The sequence below is a fragment of the Erpetoichthys calabaricus genome, chromosome 14 (assembly GCF_900747795.2).
Source record: "Erpetoichthys calabaricus chromosome 14, fErpCal1.3, whole genome shotgun sequence".
Lineage (NCBI taxonomy): Eukaryota > Metazoa > Chordata > Cladistia > Polypteriformes > Polypteridae > Erpetoichthys > Erpetoichthys calabaricus.
In genome coordinates this window covers 95,737,755-95,753,874 of record NC_041407.2, presented here as the reverse complement: position 1 = coordinate 95,753,874, position 16,120 = coordinate 95,737,755, and the positions used below count along the sequence as shown (strand labels likewise).

Below are 16,120 nucleotides of genomic sequence, written 5' to 3'. Positions count from 1 at the left end.
AAACTTTGACAGATGTGAGATTATCAGTTTAAAGTGTTCATTGCGCTGCGGGGGTACTTAATAAATTGAAATAAATAAGAGATGAACTCAGCTTATTTTCTGAAGTTTGCTAAATGTGTAGATATCTGGTATCCCGGGAGGAAAAAAATGAGTTTAAATTTATGCAGAGTCCCCTAAGATAAACCATTTTGTCTCTTACACGGCTGAGAACTCGGCCTTGCGTCAGACATATTGGGGCTCTGGAAGTAGGTTACCCAAACACTGCGATCTTAAAGGAAGAGAAAACCTTACAGTATTTAATATATTCAAATTTATATATATTTATATATTTATATATAAGCTACTTGGCTTAATAGCAAAACACATACAAAAATGTAAAAAAAAAAAAATAACATTACCAAAATTAATTAAACATTTCCAACAAAGTGGGCTAAAGTGCCCCAGTGCAACTTAGAAGTTCCAGACATTTTGTAACCAGGAGTCCTCGTTCCTTCACGTAAGCACATTAATTCCTTCTGCCTTGTGAGCTCAGCTAGTGCTTGACCATCTCCCCACCACCCGCTATCCCAAACCCACTCCCAACCATCACAAATAATTGAACTTCATTCATTCTTAAACAGTATCTGCCAAATTACATTAAAAAAAAATTAAGATCTACCGAAATATTTTACACAAATGCATCTTGTTGGTTTATCTATACAAATATTTGCAAATAAAAAAAAGCATTGAAAACTGTTTTACACGCATTATAGAATCACTTCTGAAAACTCTTTTTAAGTTATTTCAACGCTGGTAAAACATCAAAGTGCAACATTAAGAAAAAATTTAAAAAAAAAAGGACAACAGAAATGAAATGAAATGAAGGTCTTCTAATTCCTTGGCCACTAAAATGGTGATGTATCTTCAAAGAATGCAGAGTAGAAAATATGCATGTACGTATATGAATGTATGTTATTTTTTTGTTTTGTTTTTTGAGGGCGGCTGCCTTTATTCCACATTTGTGTTTTGAACACTTAAGGGTTTAGGCCCTCGTACCATATAAGCGGTCAATGTGCAAAATTAGTCGAGTTAATGAAGTCTGCTTGCTAATTCTATACATTTCTCAGTTTCACTGTATGCTACATAACTTTTAAGTGCTCTGCATTTATGCAAAATATCAATTATAATAAGCAACACATTCAAGTGCTGGCCTCTGAGGAGAAGAAGCAGGGGTGCCCGAGGGAGTGGCACTATGGCACCCTCTAGTGAGAGCATCTAACTAATGTTTCTGCTTCCAAACCACCCCGCCAATGCTGACTTTGTTTTGTTATCAGCTATTTCACTCTTGTGCACATTCAGCTCATTATTTTTACATTCTGACTCGATGCAACGGCATTTGTAAGTCTTTCCTATCGTGTCAGTTTATCAAAGTGATTTATTTTCCATCATTTTTGTGGAACCCCCTTTTTTCAGTATACAGTCTCCAGCAGCAATGGGATGGGACCAGCCCTGAATGAGACACCATGCTGAGGTGACCCCATATATCCACAATTAGCACATGCTAATTAGAATCACAAAATAACCAATCGGCTCATCTTTGGACTATGAGAAAAAACCAAACCGGATCCTGCCTGTTATGGCACTGAGCTGCACCTAACGTTTTTCATTAGAACTTTGTTAAAATTTAGATGTTGTCAGTACTTATGTGGTGTTATTCCATGATGGCATTTTTTATGATTCCAATTAGCATAACAAGAGAATGATCAGTTTACTGATTTGTGATGATAATTTTGCAAAGTCACTGCTGGTACCCCCAAATTTTTACTAACAACAAGTAATGGAAATGACAGAAAAGAAAAAAAAATGGATGAATAACATGGTATTTGTGAGCAGATTACCTTGTATTATTTACAAGTTTTAAATGAGCTCATGTTTATAAAACATGCAAACCTCAGCTAAAATAACAGATTTAAGAATAAATCTCGAAAGAAAGGAATCAAGCTAAATAATTCAGAAAGTTCTCGAGTTTAACCCAAGACTTTGCCTTTGATTAGAATTTTAGGTGGGATAAAAAGCTGGCAGCTCAAGGCTCAATTTTCTTTTAAGATTTTTTAATATGTTTTCTCTAACTTCAATAGTTCATTTTTGTTATTTTCCTAAAAATCATCACTATATTATCTTTTTTTTTTTCCTTTTAACCAATGCTGCGCTGCTCTGAGGGCTACTCCTTAGAAATGCAAGTAATCTAATAATGATGCGACAACAAGACAGTGGAAGAATGGATTCCCTGAACTGTTGCAGATGCAGGATCAGTACAAGAATTCAATGGGCAAAAATGAAAACTGCAAAGAGGCTTGTCATTATTAATGTTATAAAAAGCCCACTCATGTTTATGATCTTAGGTCAATGGAAGAGTAAGAAAAAAAGAAAGAAAAAGTGGTGTCACTCTTGTGTATGCTGAAAGCAGTCCAGAACAAAAAACTGAATTTCTTGTTTGAGCATAGAGCAGTTGATTTTTTTTTTTTTAAATTTCAGCTATTAAAAATCAGTTACATTCTTCAATCTGAATGTATTCCTGATGAAAAACAGTAATAAAAGGTGCCGTATTCTTTTCTGTCCTTAGGGCTCATAGATTTCACAATAAGAGATGAGCTTTTTGCTGAGTCAGGTGCATTGCCTTCAGTCTCTGCGCTGGTTTTTTGCTTTGCTGCTCTTCATCACTCACACAGTCAGCTTTTGTCCTGGCTCAGGGATCCTCCTTTCTCTACTGCCCTCTGTAGGTGGGGAGAGATAAAGGCCATTTAGTCATCAGTTACGTAAGCTCTCATCGCCCTGTTCAGGCCATTTAGTCATCAGTTACGTAAGCTCTCATCGCCCTGTTCAGGCCATTTAGTCATCAGTTACGTAAGCTCTCATCGCCCTTTTCAGGCCATTTAGTCATCAGTTAAGTAAGCTCTCATCGCCCTGTTCAGTACCCAAGTTACAACCCCTTGTCATATACCTCCTAACATTAAGACTTGCAGTTCTCCATTTCTTTTTTACATATGCACAGATATTGGTATAGCACACAATAACATAAAACTAGACAGTCAAGCTCCCATTTTTTCTAAGCCCTTTTCACTTTAACTTATACCTGTTTTGCTCCTCTCTTTTTTTAACACTTAAAGAGAAATTCTGCAAACTCCTCCAAGCATCAGGAAGAGAAGCAGGATTATAGGTTACTCCAAAGTGGTAGATACCAATATAGAATTTTACCATGCAATAATAAATAATTAGTATGTCAGTCTGATTTATGGCTTAAATGGTCTTATAGAGTTACTGTATATGCTGTATTTTTACCATTATCTACATATACATTTAGCTCGCATTTATACACATATACGCTGTTAGTCAAAAGTTTTAGGACACCTCAGTTTTTCTAGTTCTTCTTCAAATTTAATCAGTTCAAACTAAATAAATAGCCTAAAATGATGAAAAGTGGAGCAGTAAAGTGCCAGATTTTTAAATTTTAAGTTTAGGGTAGTAAAAACTGAAAAAACAGAAAGTTTCAGAATATTACAAATGGGCCTTCTTCAGTGAATAACTAATAGGTTTCAGTCTACAGATGTTCTGCAGCAATTGAAGTAAATGAAGCCTTGGAAGTTGAAGCAAACAATTTGCACAGGTGTTCCAACTTTTGTTGATTACTTAAAACCACTCTGTCTTAAAGCAGACCTGTGTTGCTACACCCTCTGAAGTACTACTTGGACAATATTACCCTGTAGAACGTTGTCAGTTCCAGTGAATATGGCAAGAAAATGGCAATTAACAAATGAAATATGACAGAGCATTATTTCCCATGGAAATGTAGGCCGTTCATTTAGAGAGATTGCAAAAAAAAAATTGTGTCAGTGAGTCCAGTGATGTCTTACATAATCAAAAGGCAATTGGAAACTGGAAGAAACTCTGAGAGGAAGAGATCTGATAGACCCAAAGTCACCACCCATTCAGAAGACACGTTTCTGAGGGTCAACAGCTTGTGTGATTGGCGCCTCACAGCACAACAGCTTCAAGCACAGCTTAACAGTGCAGGTAGAAAACAGCAAGTGACAGTTTGTACTGTGAAGTGGAGACTTTGTGCTGCAGGTTTGACAGGAAGAAAGCCACTCCATTCCTTAAAAGACAAAATAGGGCTTTGAAATACCAGTTGTGGACTACTCCAGTCTGGAAGGAATTCTTATGGACCTATGAATCAAAATTTGAAATCTTTGGTTCATCCCACAGGGTGTTTGCATGCTGTCGAGTTGGTGAAAGGATGGTTCCTCAGTGTGTGACACCAACATTCAAACTTGGAGGAGGAAGTGTGATGGTCTGGGATTCTTTTGCTGGAGGCAGAGTTGGTGACTGGCACAGAGTGACTAGAATTCTGAATCCAAATTGTTACCATAGTTTAGCTATTATATCAGCAAAAATTGGCAACTTTAAAGAATCAAAAATTTGAATAACATTTTGTACACTTAATGATTCCTTATTTTTTAAATTTGCCATTGTTTATTGTCCTATGCCTTGATTTCATGAAACATTAAGACATTAAATTGGAAATTCTGAGGTGTTCTGAAACTTTTGACTAGTGGAGTATCATCATGTTGAGCTTGTACTAGGAATATTATAAGACATGTTTCATTTCGGGTGACTTCTAATTTCCCTATAGATATTTGCAAGATAGATCTGACGGTCTAGGATCAGGATGTGTTTGGGGTGCAGTCCCCTAGGCTCTGGCCCCTACCATCATTCTTTGTTGCTGTGCAACTTTAGTCATGCGTTACTCACTTAAATGGAGGAGCAAAGTAAATAAAAGAGGGGACTTGGCTTGAAGCGCATGATTTTGGCAAACTTTGAAATTTTGTGTTTTTGTCTTTTGTGTAGTTGGATACTTTTACCTATTCTTGTTAATAGTATCTGTGCACTGTTATGATTATGGTTTAATTTTATTTAATTCTGGTCATTTATATACTGTATGTACATTGCTTTTTTCCCCTTTAGTATTTTATAGTGGAGAACTACTGTAGTTTTGGTTATTTATTTTACTTCTTATGTTATTGTTTGGGGTTCACTGAAACAAAGTCAAGTCCCATCACTAACACTGCTGTAAACATCAATGTTAACCATGAATGGCAGTTTCTTAGTGGACTCCACCATTTCTGTCATCTCTGTGACCTCACCAACTATACCTGATGTAAGATGTCTGAAGAGGAGGCACTGTGAATAAAATTATACAAAAATGCTTCTTGTTTGAATTGAGAGCATGGCCAGACCTACAGTGCTGTGAAAAACTATTTGCCCCCTTCCTGATTTCTTATTCTTTTGCATGTTTGTCACACAAAATGTTTCTGATCATCAAACACATTTAACCATTAGTCAAATATAACACAAGTAAACACAAAATGCAGTTTGTAAATGGTGGTTTTTATTATTTAGGGAGAAAAAAAAATCCAAACCTACATGGCCCTGTGTGAAAAAGTAATTGCCCCCCTGAACCTAATAACTGGTTGGGCCACCCTTAGCAGCAATAAATGCAATCAAGTGTTTGCGATAACTTGCAATGAGTCTTTTACAGCGCTCTGGAGGAATTTTGGCCCACTCATCTTTGCAAAATTGTTGTAATTCAGCTTTATTTGAGGGTTTTCTAGCATGAACCGCCTTTTTAAGGTCATGCCATAGCATCTCAATTGGATTCAGGTCAGGACTTTGACTAGGCCACTCCAAAGTCTTCATTTTGTTTTTCTTCAGCCATTCAGAGGTGGATTTGCTGGTGTGTTTTGGGTCATTGTCCTGTTGCAGCACCCAAGATCGCTTCAGCTTGAGTTGACGAACAGATGGCCGGACATTCTCCTTCAGGATTTTTTGGTAGACAGTAGAATTCATGGTTCCATCTATCACAGCAAGCCTTCTAGGTCCTGAAGCAGCAAAACAACCCCAGACCATCACACTACAACCACCATATTTTACTGTTGGTATGATGTTCTTTTTCTGAAATGCTGTGTTCCTTTTACGCCAGATGTAACGGGACATTTGCCTTCCAAAAAGTTCAACTTTTGTCTCATCAGTCCACAAGGTATTTTCCCAAAAGTCTTGGCAATCATTGAGATGTTTCTTAGCAAAATTGAGATGAGCCCTAATGTTCTTTTTGCTTAACAGTGGTTTGCGTCTTGGAAATCTGCCATGCAGGCCGTTTTTGCCCAGTCTCTTTCTTATGGTGGAGTCGTGAACACTGACCTTAATTGAGGCAAGTGAGGCCTGCAGTTCTTTAGACGTTGTCCTGGGGTCTTTTGTGACCTCTCGGATGAGTCGTCTCTGCGCTCTTGGGGTAATTTTGGTCGGCCGGCCACTCCTGGGAAGGTTCACCACTGTTCCATGTTTTTGCCATTTGTGGATAATGGCTCTCACTGTGGTTCGCTGGAGTCCCAAAGCTTTAGAAATGGCTTTATAACCTTTACCAGACTGATAGATCTCAATTACTTCTGTTCTCATTTGTTCCTGAATTTTTTTGGATCTTGGCATGATGTCTAGCTTTTGAGGTGCTTTTGGTCTACTTCTCTGTGTCAGGCAGCTCCTATTTAAGTGATTTCTTGATTGAAACAGGTGTGGCAGTAATCAGGCCTGGGGGTGGCTACGGAAATTGAACTCAGGTGTGATACACCACAGTTAGGTTATTTTTTAACAAGGGGGCAATTACTTTTTCACACAGGGCCATGTAGGTTTGGATTTTTTTTTCTCCCTAAATAATAAAAACCATCATTTAAAAACTGCATTTTGTGTTTACTTGTGTTATATTTGACTAAAGGTTAAATGTGTTTGATGATCAGAAACATTTTGTGTGACAAACATGCAAAAGAATAAGAAATCAGGAAGGGGGCAAATAGTTTTTCACACCACTGTAAAAGATGCCTGCTTTACTTTGGTGGTCTATAAAAATGATTTCATACCCGTACCTTCTGCACATTTCCATCCTGTGTTAACCCAAGGAAAGGGTTGCCTTGGTTGCTATTCAGAGGTGAGGCAGTTGCTGGGCTCATCAGGTGGGTGGAAGGTGCAAGTGTGGACGCCAGTGCTGGTGTAATTCCGGGCAAGAAAGGTGGTGCCCCTGCTCCAGCCAACTGTAGTCTCTGTCGCTGGTTCTGCTGCAGCATCTGGTAGACAACAGCTTGCTGCTCCTAATGGAGAACACAAAGCAGGATTGGGAGGATTAGCAGCACATGATGTATTTTAAACTGAGAGTCTACAGAAATTTCTAATAAGGGTGGGCTTCCTAAGAAGAAGGAGGACCATCAATGCCTAATTAATATTGAATGCAAACCCCTGCAGCATGACAACTTTGGTCTCGAGCACATTTCCAAACACAATGAGGTGCATTACAGCACTGATCAAGGGCTCACTGGAGACAGTGGCAGAATAGGGGCCATCATGGGTAACTGATGCTCCTCTTCTCCATGACATGTTATCCTACAGCACTGCTACAGATAGTATGCAAAGAGGGGCTACTGGGGCTATCAGATTATGTACAAGATTGTACTGAAGGATTGAATGGCACACCTTCCAGGGTTGGTTGCCACATTGCTGCCAGGACAGGATCTGAATTAGTAAAAGTAGAGGTAAAGTTCAGCATAATCAAAGAGGTTCTGCTCCAGCTTTATAACACACTGGTGAGGCCTCATCTGGAGTACTGTGTGCAGTTTTGGTCTCCAGGCTATAAAAAGGACAAAGCAGCACTGGAAAAAGTCCAGAGAAGAGTGACTAGATTGATTCCAGGGCTACAGGTTTTGCGTTGTGATGCATTTTAAACTGAAAGTCAAAACAAATTTCTAATAAGGGTAGGCCAGCTAAGAAGAAGGAGGACAATTAATGCCTAATTAATACTGTGCATTAACTCTTTGAGGGCAGAATATTTTTTCCAAGCACACAAAGCAATGGTTTCACACGTAAAACAACATAAAACGTCTGTTGCTATGTGCTGTGGCTGCTGTTGGCGCATGTTCAGCATCTCTGGTGGCAGTGGTTGTGCAGGGGCGCCTCGATGGCCAGCAGGAATGCACGGTGGGCCGGCTGCCTGGCTGTCTTTGCACAGCAGGTGGGTGGCGGTAGCAATATGGTTTGTACCTCTTGTCATCATAAGTGGTGGCCCTCCCAGGGGAATGCTGCTGTAGGCGTATCAGCTACACGAATGTGTTCAGCACCACGATCAGCTGGGGACTGATCAGCCGATGCTGGTACCTCACTTTTGCTTTTGATCTCCATCTCCAGATCACTTGCATCAAATTCGAAGCCTGACAAGTCAGAGTCCAATTCAGCGATAATACGCAAAACATCCAGAGAGTGTTTTAATTTGCACATTTGCTTTAGTCTCTCGCCAGATGTCGATGCCATTTTAGAGGTTGTTTGCTCTTCACTACTCATGCACGCACAGGGAATCGAGGTTAAAACAACAAAGCTACTTAACTTTCTTTCTAGCAAAGAGAGTTGAATTAAAACGTAAGGGCGAGTTTTGTCACAGTTTACAACCGATTACCGTCCTCTACCCCTGAATTTCGACAAAAGTCGACATCAGCCCTGAAAGAGTTAAAGGAAACGTTCGCATTGTGTTTTATGCACCTTTCCCTTTGTAAAGATTGGAGGCACAAAATGTGGGACTGCAGCCACGTGAGAAGAATATTCGGGGAGACAAATACTGCCCTGATTTTTTGAATCCAAGTGGAATATGCACGTTTTCTTTGTTTCTGTGTGGGTTTCCTCCCACATCCTGAAAAAGACATGCAGGTTAACTTAACTGGGGAGTTCAAATCAGCCCTATGTGGGTGTGTGAGTGGGCCCTTTGATGACCTTCTGCCCTGTATTGTCAGGCTATTCTCTGACCAGCTCTCCCCAGCCCTGAAATGTGTAAAGCATCTTCATAAATGTTATGATACATATGCTTGCACGGTTAGATTCCAATTGGTGCCTCCCAACCTCATCCATATTACTAACCGAGAATAAACCGGATATGGACGCAGGGACACGGCGATGGGACCATGAGACGTACTGCGCAGGCGCGTGTCTCATAAACCTTAAGCGAAGTCGTATCCACCGCGAACGAAGGAGTCACGGCCCAAGAACGAAAGAGCTCGACTAACATGAATGAGAAATGAAGCAACAACGCGCCCATAGCTACCACTAACGACACAACCACACAAAAAAGAGGATTCTGCGCTGCACCCCAGAGTCAAATGTCAGAGGCTACGGAGGCCCCACAGGTCCACAAAGAGAGTACGAAAGGCGCAGACGTCACCGCCATATTGTGAGTGGCACTACTGCAGAGTGAAGGCGCAGGTGTCACCGCCATATTGTGAGTGGCACTACTGCGGAGTGAAGTTAGGAATAATGTGCTGCTTGGGATTGTACAAACCGCTGAACGCTTTACACCAAATTCAAACACAATACAGCTCAACGATACAAACACGAGCCCACCTGGATAAGATCAATGAACGCAGGCGCCTACAACGCGCGTCTGAAACTGCGGAAGCAAAGCAGGCACGGGTTCAAAACGAAAGACCACAACTAACGGAGATAAATAATCTCTTTCAAATCTATTTCAGGTTACCCAAGACCAGGGGTTGGCGAGCGAAGCAAGCAGGGGGCGGAGCCCCCTAGTGCCTTAATAAATGACCTAAGCACAGCTATTACTATAGTTAGCATAAAGCCCACCCAGTACAGAGGAACATTTGTGTTTTTTTTGTTTTTTTTTCTTATTACCGGAGTGAACTGCTGTGAAGCTAAAATCTGGTGGAGCTGCTGCTGTTGCTGGAGAACAAACTGCTTCTGTTGCTCCGTAAGAAGATTTGCTCCAGGGACACTATGAAGACAAAAAAGACAAGTTTAAGAGCACTTTAGGGGAGAAATGCAATCCAGTCAAAGTAGAGATAAAACACGATAATAAACAAGAGAGCCCTCCAGCCTGTAGAGTATCTTACATGCTATGAATGCAAAGCCCTGCAGCGTGACAACTTTGGGCTCAAGCACATTTCTAAACACCATGAGCTGCATTCCAGCACTAATCAAGGACTCACTGGAGACAGTGGCAGAATAGTGGCCATCATGGCTACTGATGCTCTTCTTCTCCATGACATGTTGTCCTAGAGCTCTGTTACAGACAGTATGCCAAGAAGGGGCTGCTGGGTCTATCAGATATTGTACAAGAATGTACTGAAGGATTGAATGGCATACCTTCCAGGGTTGGTTTCTGCTTTGCTCCCAGGACAGGATCTGAATTAGTAAAAGTACAGGTAAAGTTCAGCATAACCAAGGAAGTTCTGCTCCAGCTTTATAACACACTGGTGAGGCCTCATCTGGAGTACTGTGTGCAGTTTTGGTCTCCAGGCTACAAAAAGGACAAAGCAGCACTGGAAAAAGTCCAGAGAAGAGTGACTAGACTGATTCCAGGGCTTCAGGGGGTGAATTAGGGAAAAGATTAAAAGAGCTGAGCCTTTTCATTTTAAGCAAAAGGAGATTAAGAAAAGACCCGATTGAAGTGTTTAAAATTGTGAAGGGAATTAGTCCAGTGGATTGAGACTTGGAAATGAGTTCAACAAGAAGACAGGGTCACAGTTGAAAACGTAAGGGTAAATTTCACACAAACATTAGAATGTTTTTCTTTACACAGAGAACTACAGACACATGGAATAAGTGACCAAGTAGTGTGGTAGACAGTAAGACGTTGGGGACTTTCAAAACTCAACTTGATATTATTTTAGAAGAATTACAGTAAGTGGATAGGACTGGCAGGCTTTGTGAGGCTAAATGGCCCGTTCTTGTCTAGATTGCTCTAAAGTACTAAAAAGTGGGTTAAAAATGGATTGACTGAACTTTGTGAAGGACTACTTTGTTTGGGAAAAATTTAGATATTAATAAAACAAGGGGTTGCCTGTGAAACTGTCCTGCTGAAACTTCATTATGAGTTAGTTCCCTTTGTGGCTATAAATACTTGGACATCAAAATGAACTGAGTTTTGTTTAGATTAGACAAAGAAGATGGACTGTGGTGTAAATGAGCAAAATGTAGTAAACAACCAAAGCTTAGCTTCAAAGATAACTCCAACCATGGGAAGGCCAACATAAGCAGCAGACATCAACGCTGGCGCGGTGGTCTGCTATAAATTCCTTCTGCTATACTCAGTACATACTTCTGGTATCTATTCTTTGAGATACAAAATGCAAAGTTGCACCCCTACTGTTTTTTGGCAACACTAAACATGCTGGAATCCAAGCAGGCAGATCCATAGCGATACATGTGGAGAATGGGTCACCACACATATTTCTCATTTAATTTGAATCTGTTTTGCGTGCACTACAGCATATCAAAAAAAAAAATCAGTAAACTAATCTCCAAAACCCTCCACCCTCCAACACCCACCACACTCCAATTTAAAAGCAAATTTTAGTTTGTACTCCTCAGAAATACAAAAGTGAACAAGAAAAATCAAATGCAAAGTGTTGCCACATGTATTCTATATACAGAGAGACAGGCAAGCAGAGAGATACACAATGAAAGGTGCTGAATAAAATAAACAGATAGATATGAAAGGCACTATATAAAAGATAGATAGATGTGAAAAACACTATAAGAGACAGATAGATATGAAAGGCACTATATAAAAGATAGATAGATGTGAAAAACACTATAAGAGACAGATAGATATGAAAGGCACTATATAAAAGATAGATAGATGTGAAAAACACTATAAGAGATAGATATGAAAGGGAATATGTTATAGCTTGTTAGGTAGATATGAAAGGCACTATATAATAGATAGATGTGAAAGGCACTACATAAGATAAATAGATATGAAGGCACTATATAGGAGATAGATAAGACAGGAAAGGCACTATATAATAGATAGATATGAAGGCACTACAGGTACTGTATATAAGAGAGAGAGAGATAGATGGATATGAAAGTCACTATATCAGAGATAGATAGATGAGAAAGGCACTACATAAAAGATATATAGATGTGAAAAACACTATATAAGAGATAGATAGATATGAAAGGCACTATATTAGAGCTAGTTAGGTAGATGTGAAAGGCACTATATAAGAGATAAATAAATAGATATGAAAGGCACTATATGAGATAGATAGATGGATGTGAAAGGCACTATATAAGATATAGATAGAGTTTTCACTTGTATGTAATGATTAATCACAGATGTTACAACAGCCCACACATACACTGTACATAAAAAGTTTTCACCCCCTTGGAAGTTTTCACATTTTATTGTTATACATCACTGAATCCCAGTGGATTTAATTTAGGTTTTTATACACTGACTGACAGAAAAAAACACTCTTGAATGTCAAAGTGAAAACAGATCTCTCAGATAATTCTCTGATAATTACAAATATAAAACATAATATAAATTGAACATATTAAGTATTCACCCCTTTTTACATGACACTCGTAAATCATCACTGGATCAGCCCTTTGGCTTCAGAAGTAACAGAATTAGCTCGATGGAGATAATTTGTCTAGGGTTTCAATTCATTGTAGTCTAAATGCACCGGCATGTGAAAATGCCAGCTAGTAGTTAGTCAGTATGGTGGTCCAGCCTACACAATGAAAAAACAACACCACTCCAAGTAAGTCTGTAAAAGTGTTATTGAAAAGCACAAGTCAGGGGATGGAGACAAGAAAGCCTCCAAGTCACTGAATATCCAGTTAAATCAGTCATGAAGAAATGCCTCCAGCCCCCCACCATCCCACTCCATCCACACAACTTACCCACTGAGGCTGTTGGTGAACTGGAGATTCTGTTGCAGTGTCTGTTGTGTGACGGAGTTAGTTGGCGTCTGGATCACCCCATTCAGGTTCCCCATCATGCCATTGACGGACAACTGTGGACCCCCGTTGAGATTTGCCATTAGCCCACTTGCCAAGGTCAAAGAGGAATTGGCAGATGATGTTCCAACCCCTAAAGTGCTACCAACCATATTTCTGCCAAGGCCGTTAACCAAAGGCTGAGACAAGGAGGCGGGGCTTTGCTGAGGAGGTGGAGTGCTATGGAAGGAAAGGGAGGAGCTACTACGGCTTTGGCAGCCTGAATGAAGTTCCTGCAAGGGAAAAATTAAAGTTTTGTTCAAATTCAGCAGATCACCAACCAGTAAGAAAAATAAAAACAATGACGGCCTGGACGACTCAGGACAGGCTAATTCTTTAAACCACCGCAATTAACAGGGTGCTAAATCATAAATCTTATTATAAATTGACCCTCTGAAGAGACCTACCAGTATGAAGCAAGTGGTAAAAAATCTTCTATCTGTAGGGATAATTTGGCAGCAGTCTCTCTCTCTCTCTCTATCTAACCTCATATTAACTCTTGCTCAGGTGATTCTCTCCTGCTCTCCTTCCAGGTCAAAATCAATGCCACATCTGATATGCATTTCATGGGGTCCTTTGACAGCCTTTGTACCTCCTAACAAACTACAGCCATTCCTGCACCAATGACCAAAGGGGCTTTGCCCAGCTTCCCTTCTAATTAAAGCTACCAAGGTAACCTGTTACAGTTTTTGAATATCCACTTTGAGTTCTCCTCCTTGTACATTAGACAAACCCTTTTCTAGATTCTACATGAAAAAATAACACAATATACAATTGGTGCAGACCGCCATGCAGTGCTCACTTTGAGTCAGGGTCATCTCATCCTCTTAAACTATGGTGGCAGCAGGACAAGCAGGTCAGACTTTCCCGTCCCCAGCTGTAGATTCCAGCGCTCCTTAGGGAATTCCTAAGGCTTTCCCATGCCAGCTAAGAGATATAATCCCTCCAGCATGTCCTGGGGGTGTGCCACAGGGTCTCCACCCAGTAGGATGTGCCCAAAACAGCTCTAGGGGGAGCCACCTGGGGGAAAACCTTATGGCATGCCCAAACCAACTCAACTGGCTCCTCTCCTTCCAAAGAAGCAGTGACTCTACTCTGACTCTCCAGACTGCCTGACCTTCTGACCCTATCAAGGACTGTCAGCCCAGCGGCCCAACAAAGAAACCTCTTTTCTGATGCTCGTGATCTCATTATTTCAGTCAATGCCCACAGCTTGTGAACAAAAGTGAGGACAGGGATGCAGATTGACCAGTAAACTGAAAGCTTTTGCTGCCATTCCAATCCACTTGTCAAGCTCACGTTCCCTTCTTCAATCAATTGTGAACAAGATGCCTAGATTTTTGAATTTCTCCTCTAAAGGAAATTGCCACCACACACACACACACACTTCACCTACAGAGAGCAATCCACTCTTTACCAAGAGAGAACCATGACCTCAGACTTGGAGGTGCTCATCTTCATCAAAGTCACTTCGAACTTGGCAGTGAACACTAGAGTGTTTGCCAAAGGAGGCAAAGATGAGGGTCTGACATTGTGAGACCTGAGGACACATCTGGTCAGAAGAATCCTTTTTTTTCCTTGGAATTTTTAATTGTGCTACATATCTTTATTTTTCAGTAATTCACTGCACACTGATCAAAAAATACCCACAAACTGTCCCTGCCATTCAATACAAAAATAATTTTTCAGATCCACAGGAATCGATATATGTTCTCACCATCTAGAGGACCAATGTAAAGCCATCTCTGGAATGTTTCTAATATAAGAAATGGGGGGCATTCTATTATTAACTGATGTTCTTTGAATGATGTGATCTATGCAAAAATTGTATGAGTGTTCTTCACTATCCAAAATATAAATACACTGCTCAAAAAAAAAAAGGGTACACCTAATCACCACAGTCCAACAGCAAGTCAGTTAAGCTTCAAGGATATCAATCTGTCCAGTTAGGAGGCTTAAGTGGTTGTGAATCAGCTTCACCTGCTTTGGTGCAAATGACACACCACAAAAAGGGAATGGTTTTGCATGTGGTAGCCATTGACAATTGCTCTCTCCTAAACCTTCCTGTCTGATTTTTCTCTAGTTTTGTGTTTTGCTAGTGTTCTTATCACTACTGGTAGCATGAGGTCATACCTGCAGCTGATTCAGGTTGCACAGGTAGTCCAGTTCCTCCAAGATGGAACATGGCATACGTGACGTCATAAGAAGGTTTACTGTGTCTCCCAGCACAGTCTCAAGAAACCAGGAGATGGGCTGTTACACAAGGAGAAGTGTCATTGAAGGGTATCAATTGAGGGGAGGGGGAGGCGGGACCTCAGGATTAGGAAGCCGGGCAGGGCCCTCCTCATTCACGCGCCAGCCTCTGTACGAGTCGGTCTACCTCTCACCACGTCTTGGAGCGGACCTCGCCTCCACTTAGCTTAGAGATACGTGTTTGTTCAACAGACATTCCCATCTATAGATTGTGAAGGAGTAATGTTTGAAGTTTTTGAGAGAGAGATCAGAGCCACATGTGTTTTAGAGGATAGCTGCTCATTGGCAGAGATATCATGGCCACATGCTCTTCTCCCCACACGGGAGATGCAGTCCCGTCAGAGCTGAACACGATCAGATACAGGGCCAACATCTGACGTTGGAGCGTACCTACTGTGGAAAGCAGCCCGGACACAGACAGGTAAACATGGTTTTAATTCACCCAACACATGTTTATTTATAACTATTATTTACAAGGTGCACACACAACCCCCAAAACTCCCCCAAAGTCCAGGCCCTCTCACAATGCAATGCCTCTCTTCGCCGCCTCCACTCCTCTCCTCCAAGACTCTGTCCACTTCCACCCGACTCCAGCCCTCGAATGAAGGGAGGTGGCCCCTTTTATCCCCACCCAGACGTGCTCCAGGTGCCTCCCGATTAGCTTCTGCCAGCACTCCCCACTGTGGCAGAAGTACCGGCTGTGCACCTGGAAGCACTCCAGGTGTCCCTGGTCTTCTTCCCCCCAGCACTTCCGGGTGTGGCAGAAGTGCTGAGGGCCATGGCTCCTCAGGCATCGGGGTGCCCCCTGGCGGTGACCATGACGGGCCCCTATAGGGTTGAGCTTCCAAGCTCAGTTCCCGTGGTCCCCAAAGCCACCAGGGTGGTCACCCCCTCGAGGTCTGGAGGAGGCGTAATCCTTCCTCTCCGGTCCTTCCGGGCATCCCGGCTGGGTGCCACCCCCAGCCGCCTATGACACTATCTTCCGCTTGGCCACAGATACCTT

The 16,120-nt window shown here is 41.3% G+C and overlaps 1 protein-coding gene across 3 annotated transcripts in view; it reads right to left on the bottom strand.

The window, feature by feature from the left end:
- Positions 1–295: 295 nt before the first annotated feature.
- Positions 296–16,120, bottom strand: part of LOC114664450 (protein AF-17-like) — a 113,754-nt gene continuing 97,929 nt past the window's right edge. For 2 of the 3 annotated variants that reach the window (XM_051918753.1, XM_051918754.1), the window contains exons 17-20: positions 12,769–13,097; positions 9,745–9,844; positions 6,945–7,172; positions 296–2,753 (exon numbers count right to left, since the gene is read on the bottom strand). In XM_051918753.1, coding sequence (XP_051774713.1) covers positions 2,709–2,753; positions 6,945–7,172; positions 9,745–9,844; positions 12,769–13,097 — 702 coding nt within the window. In that variant the 3' untranslated portion in view covers positions 296–2,708. The remainder of the gene's footprint in view (positions 2,754–6,944; positions 7,173–9,744; positions 9,845–12,768; positions 13,098–16,120) is intronic. The other variant, XM_028818530.2, reaches the window with a different exon arrangement.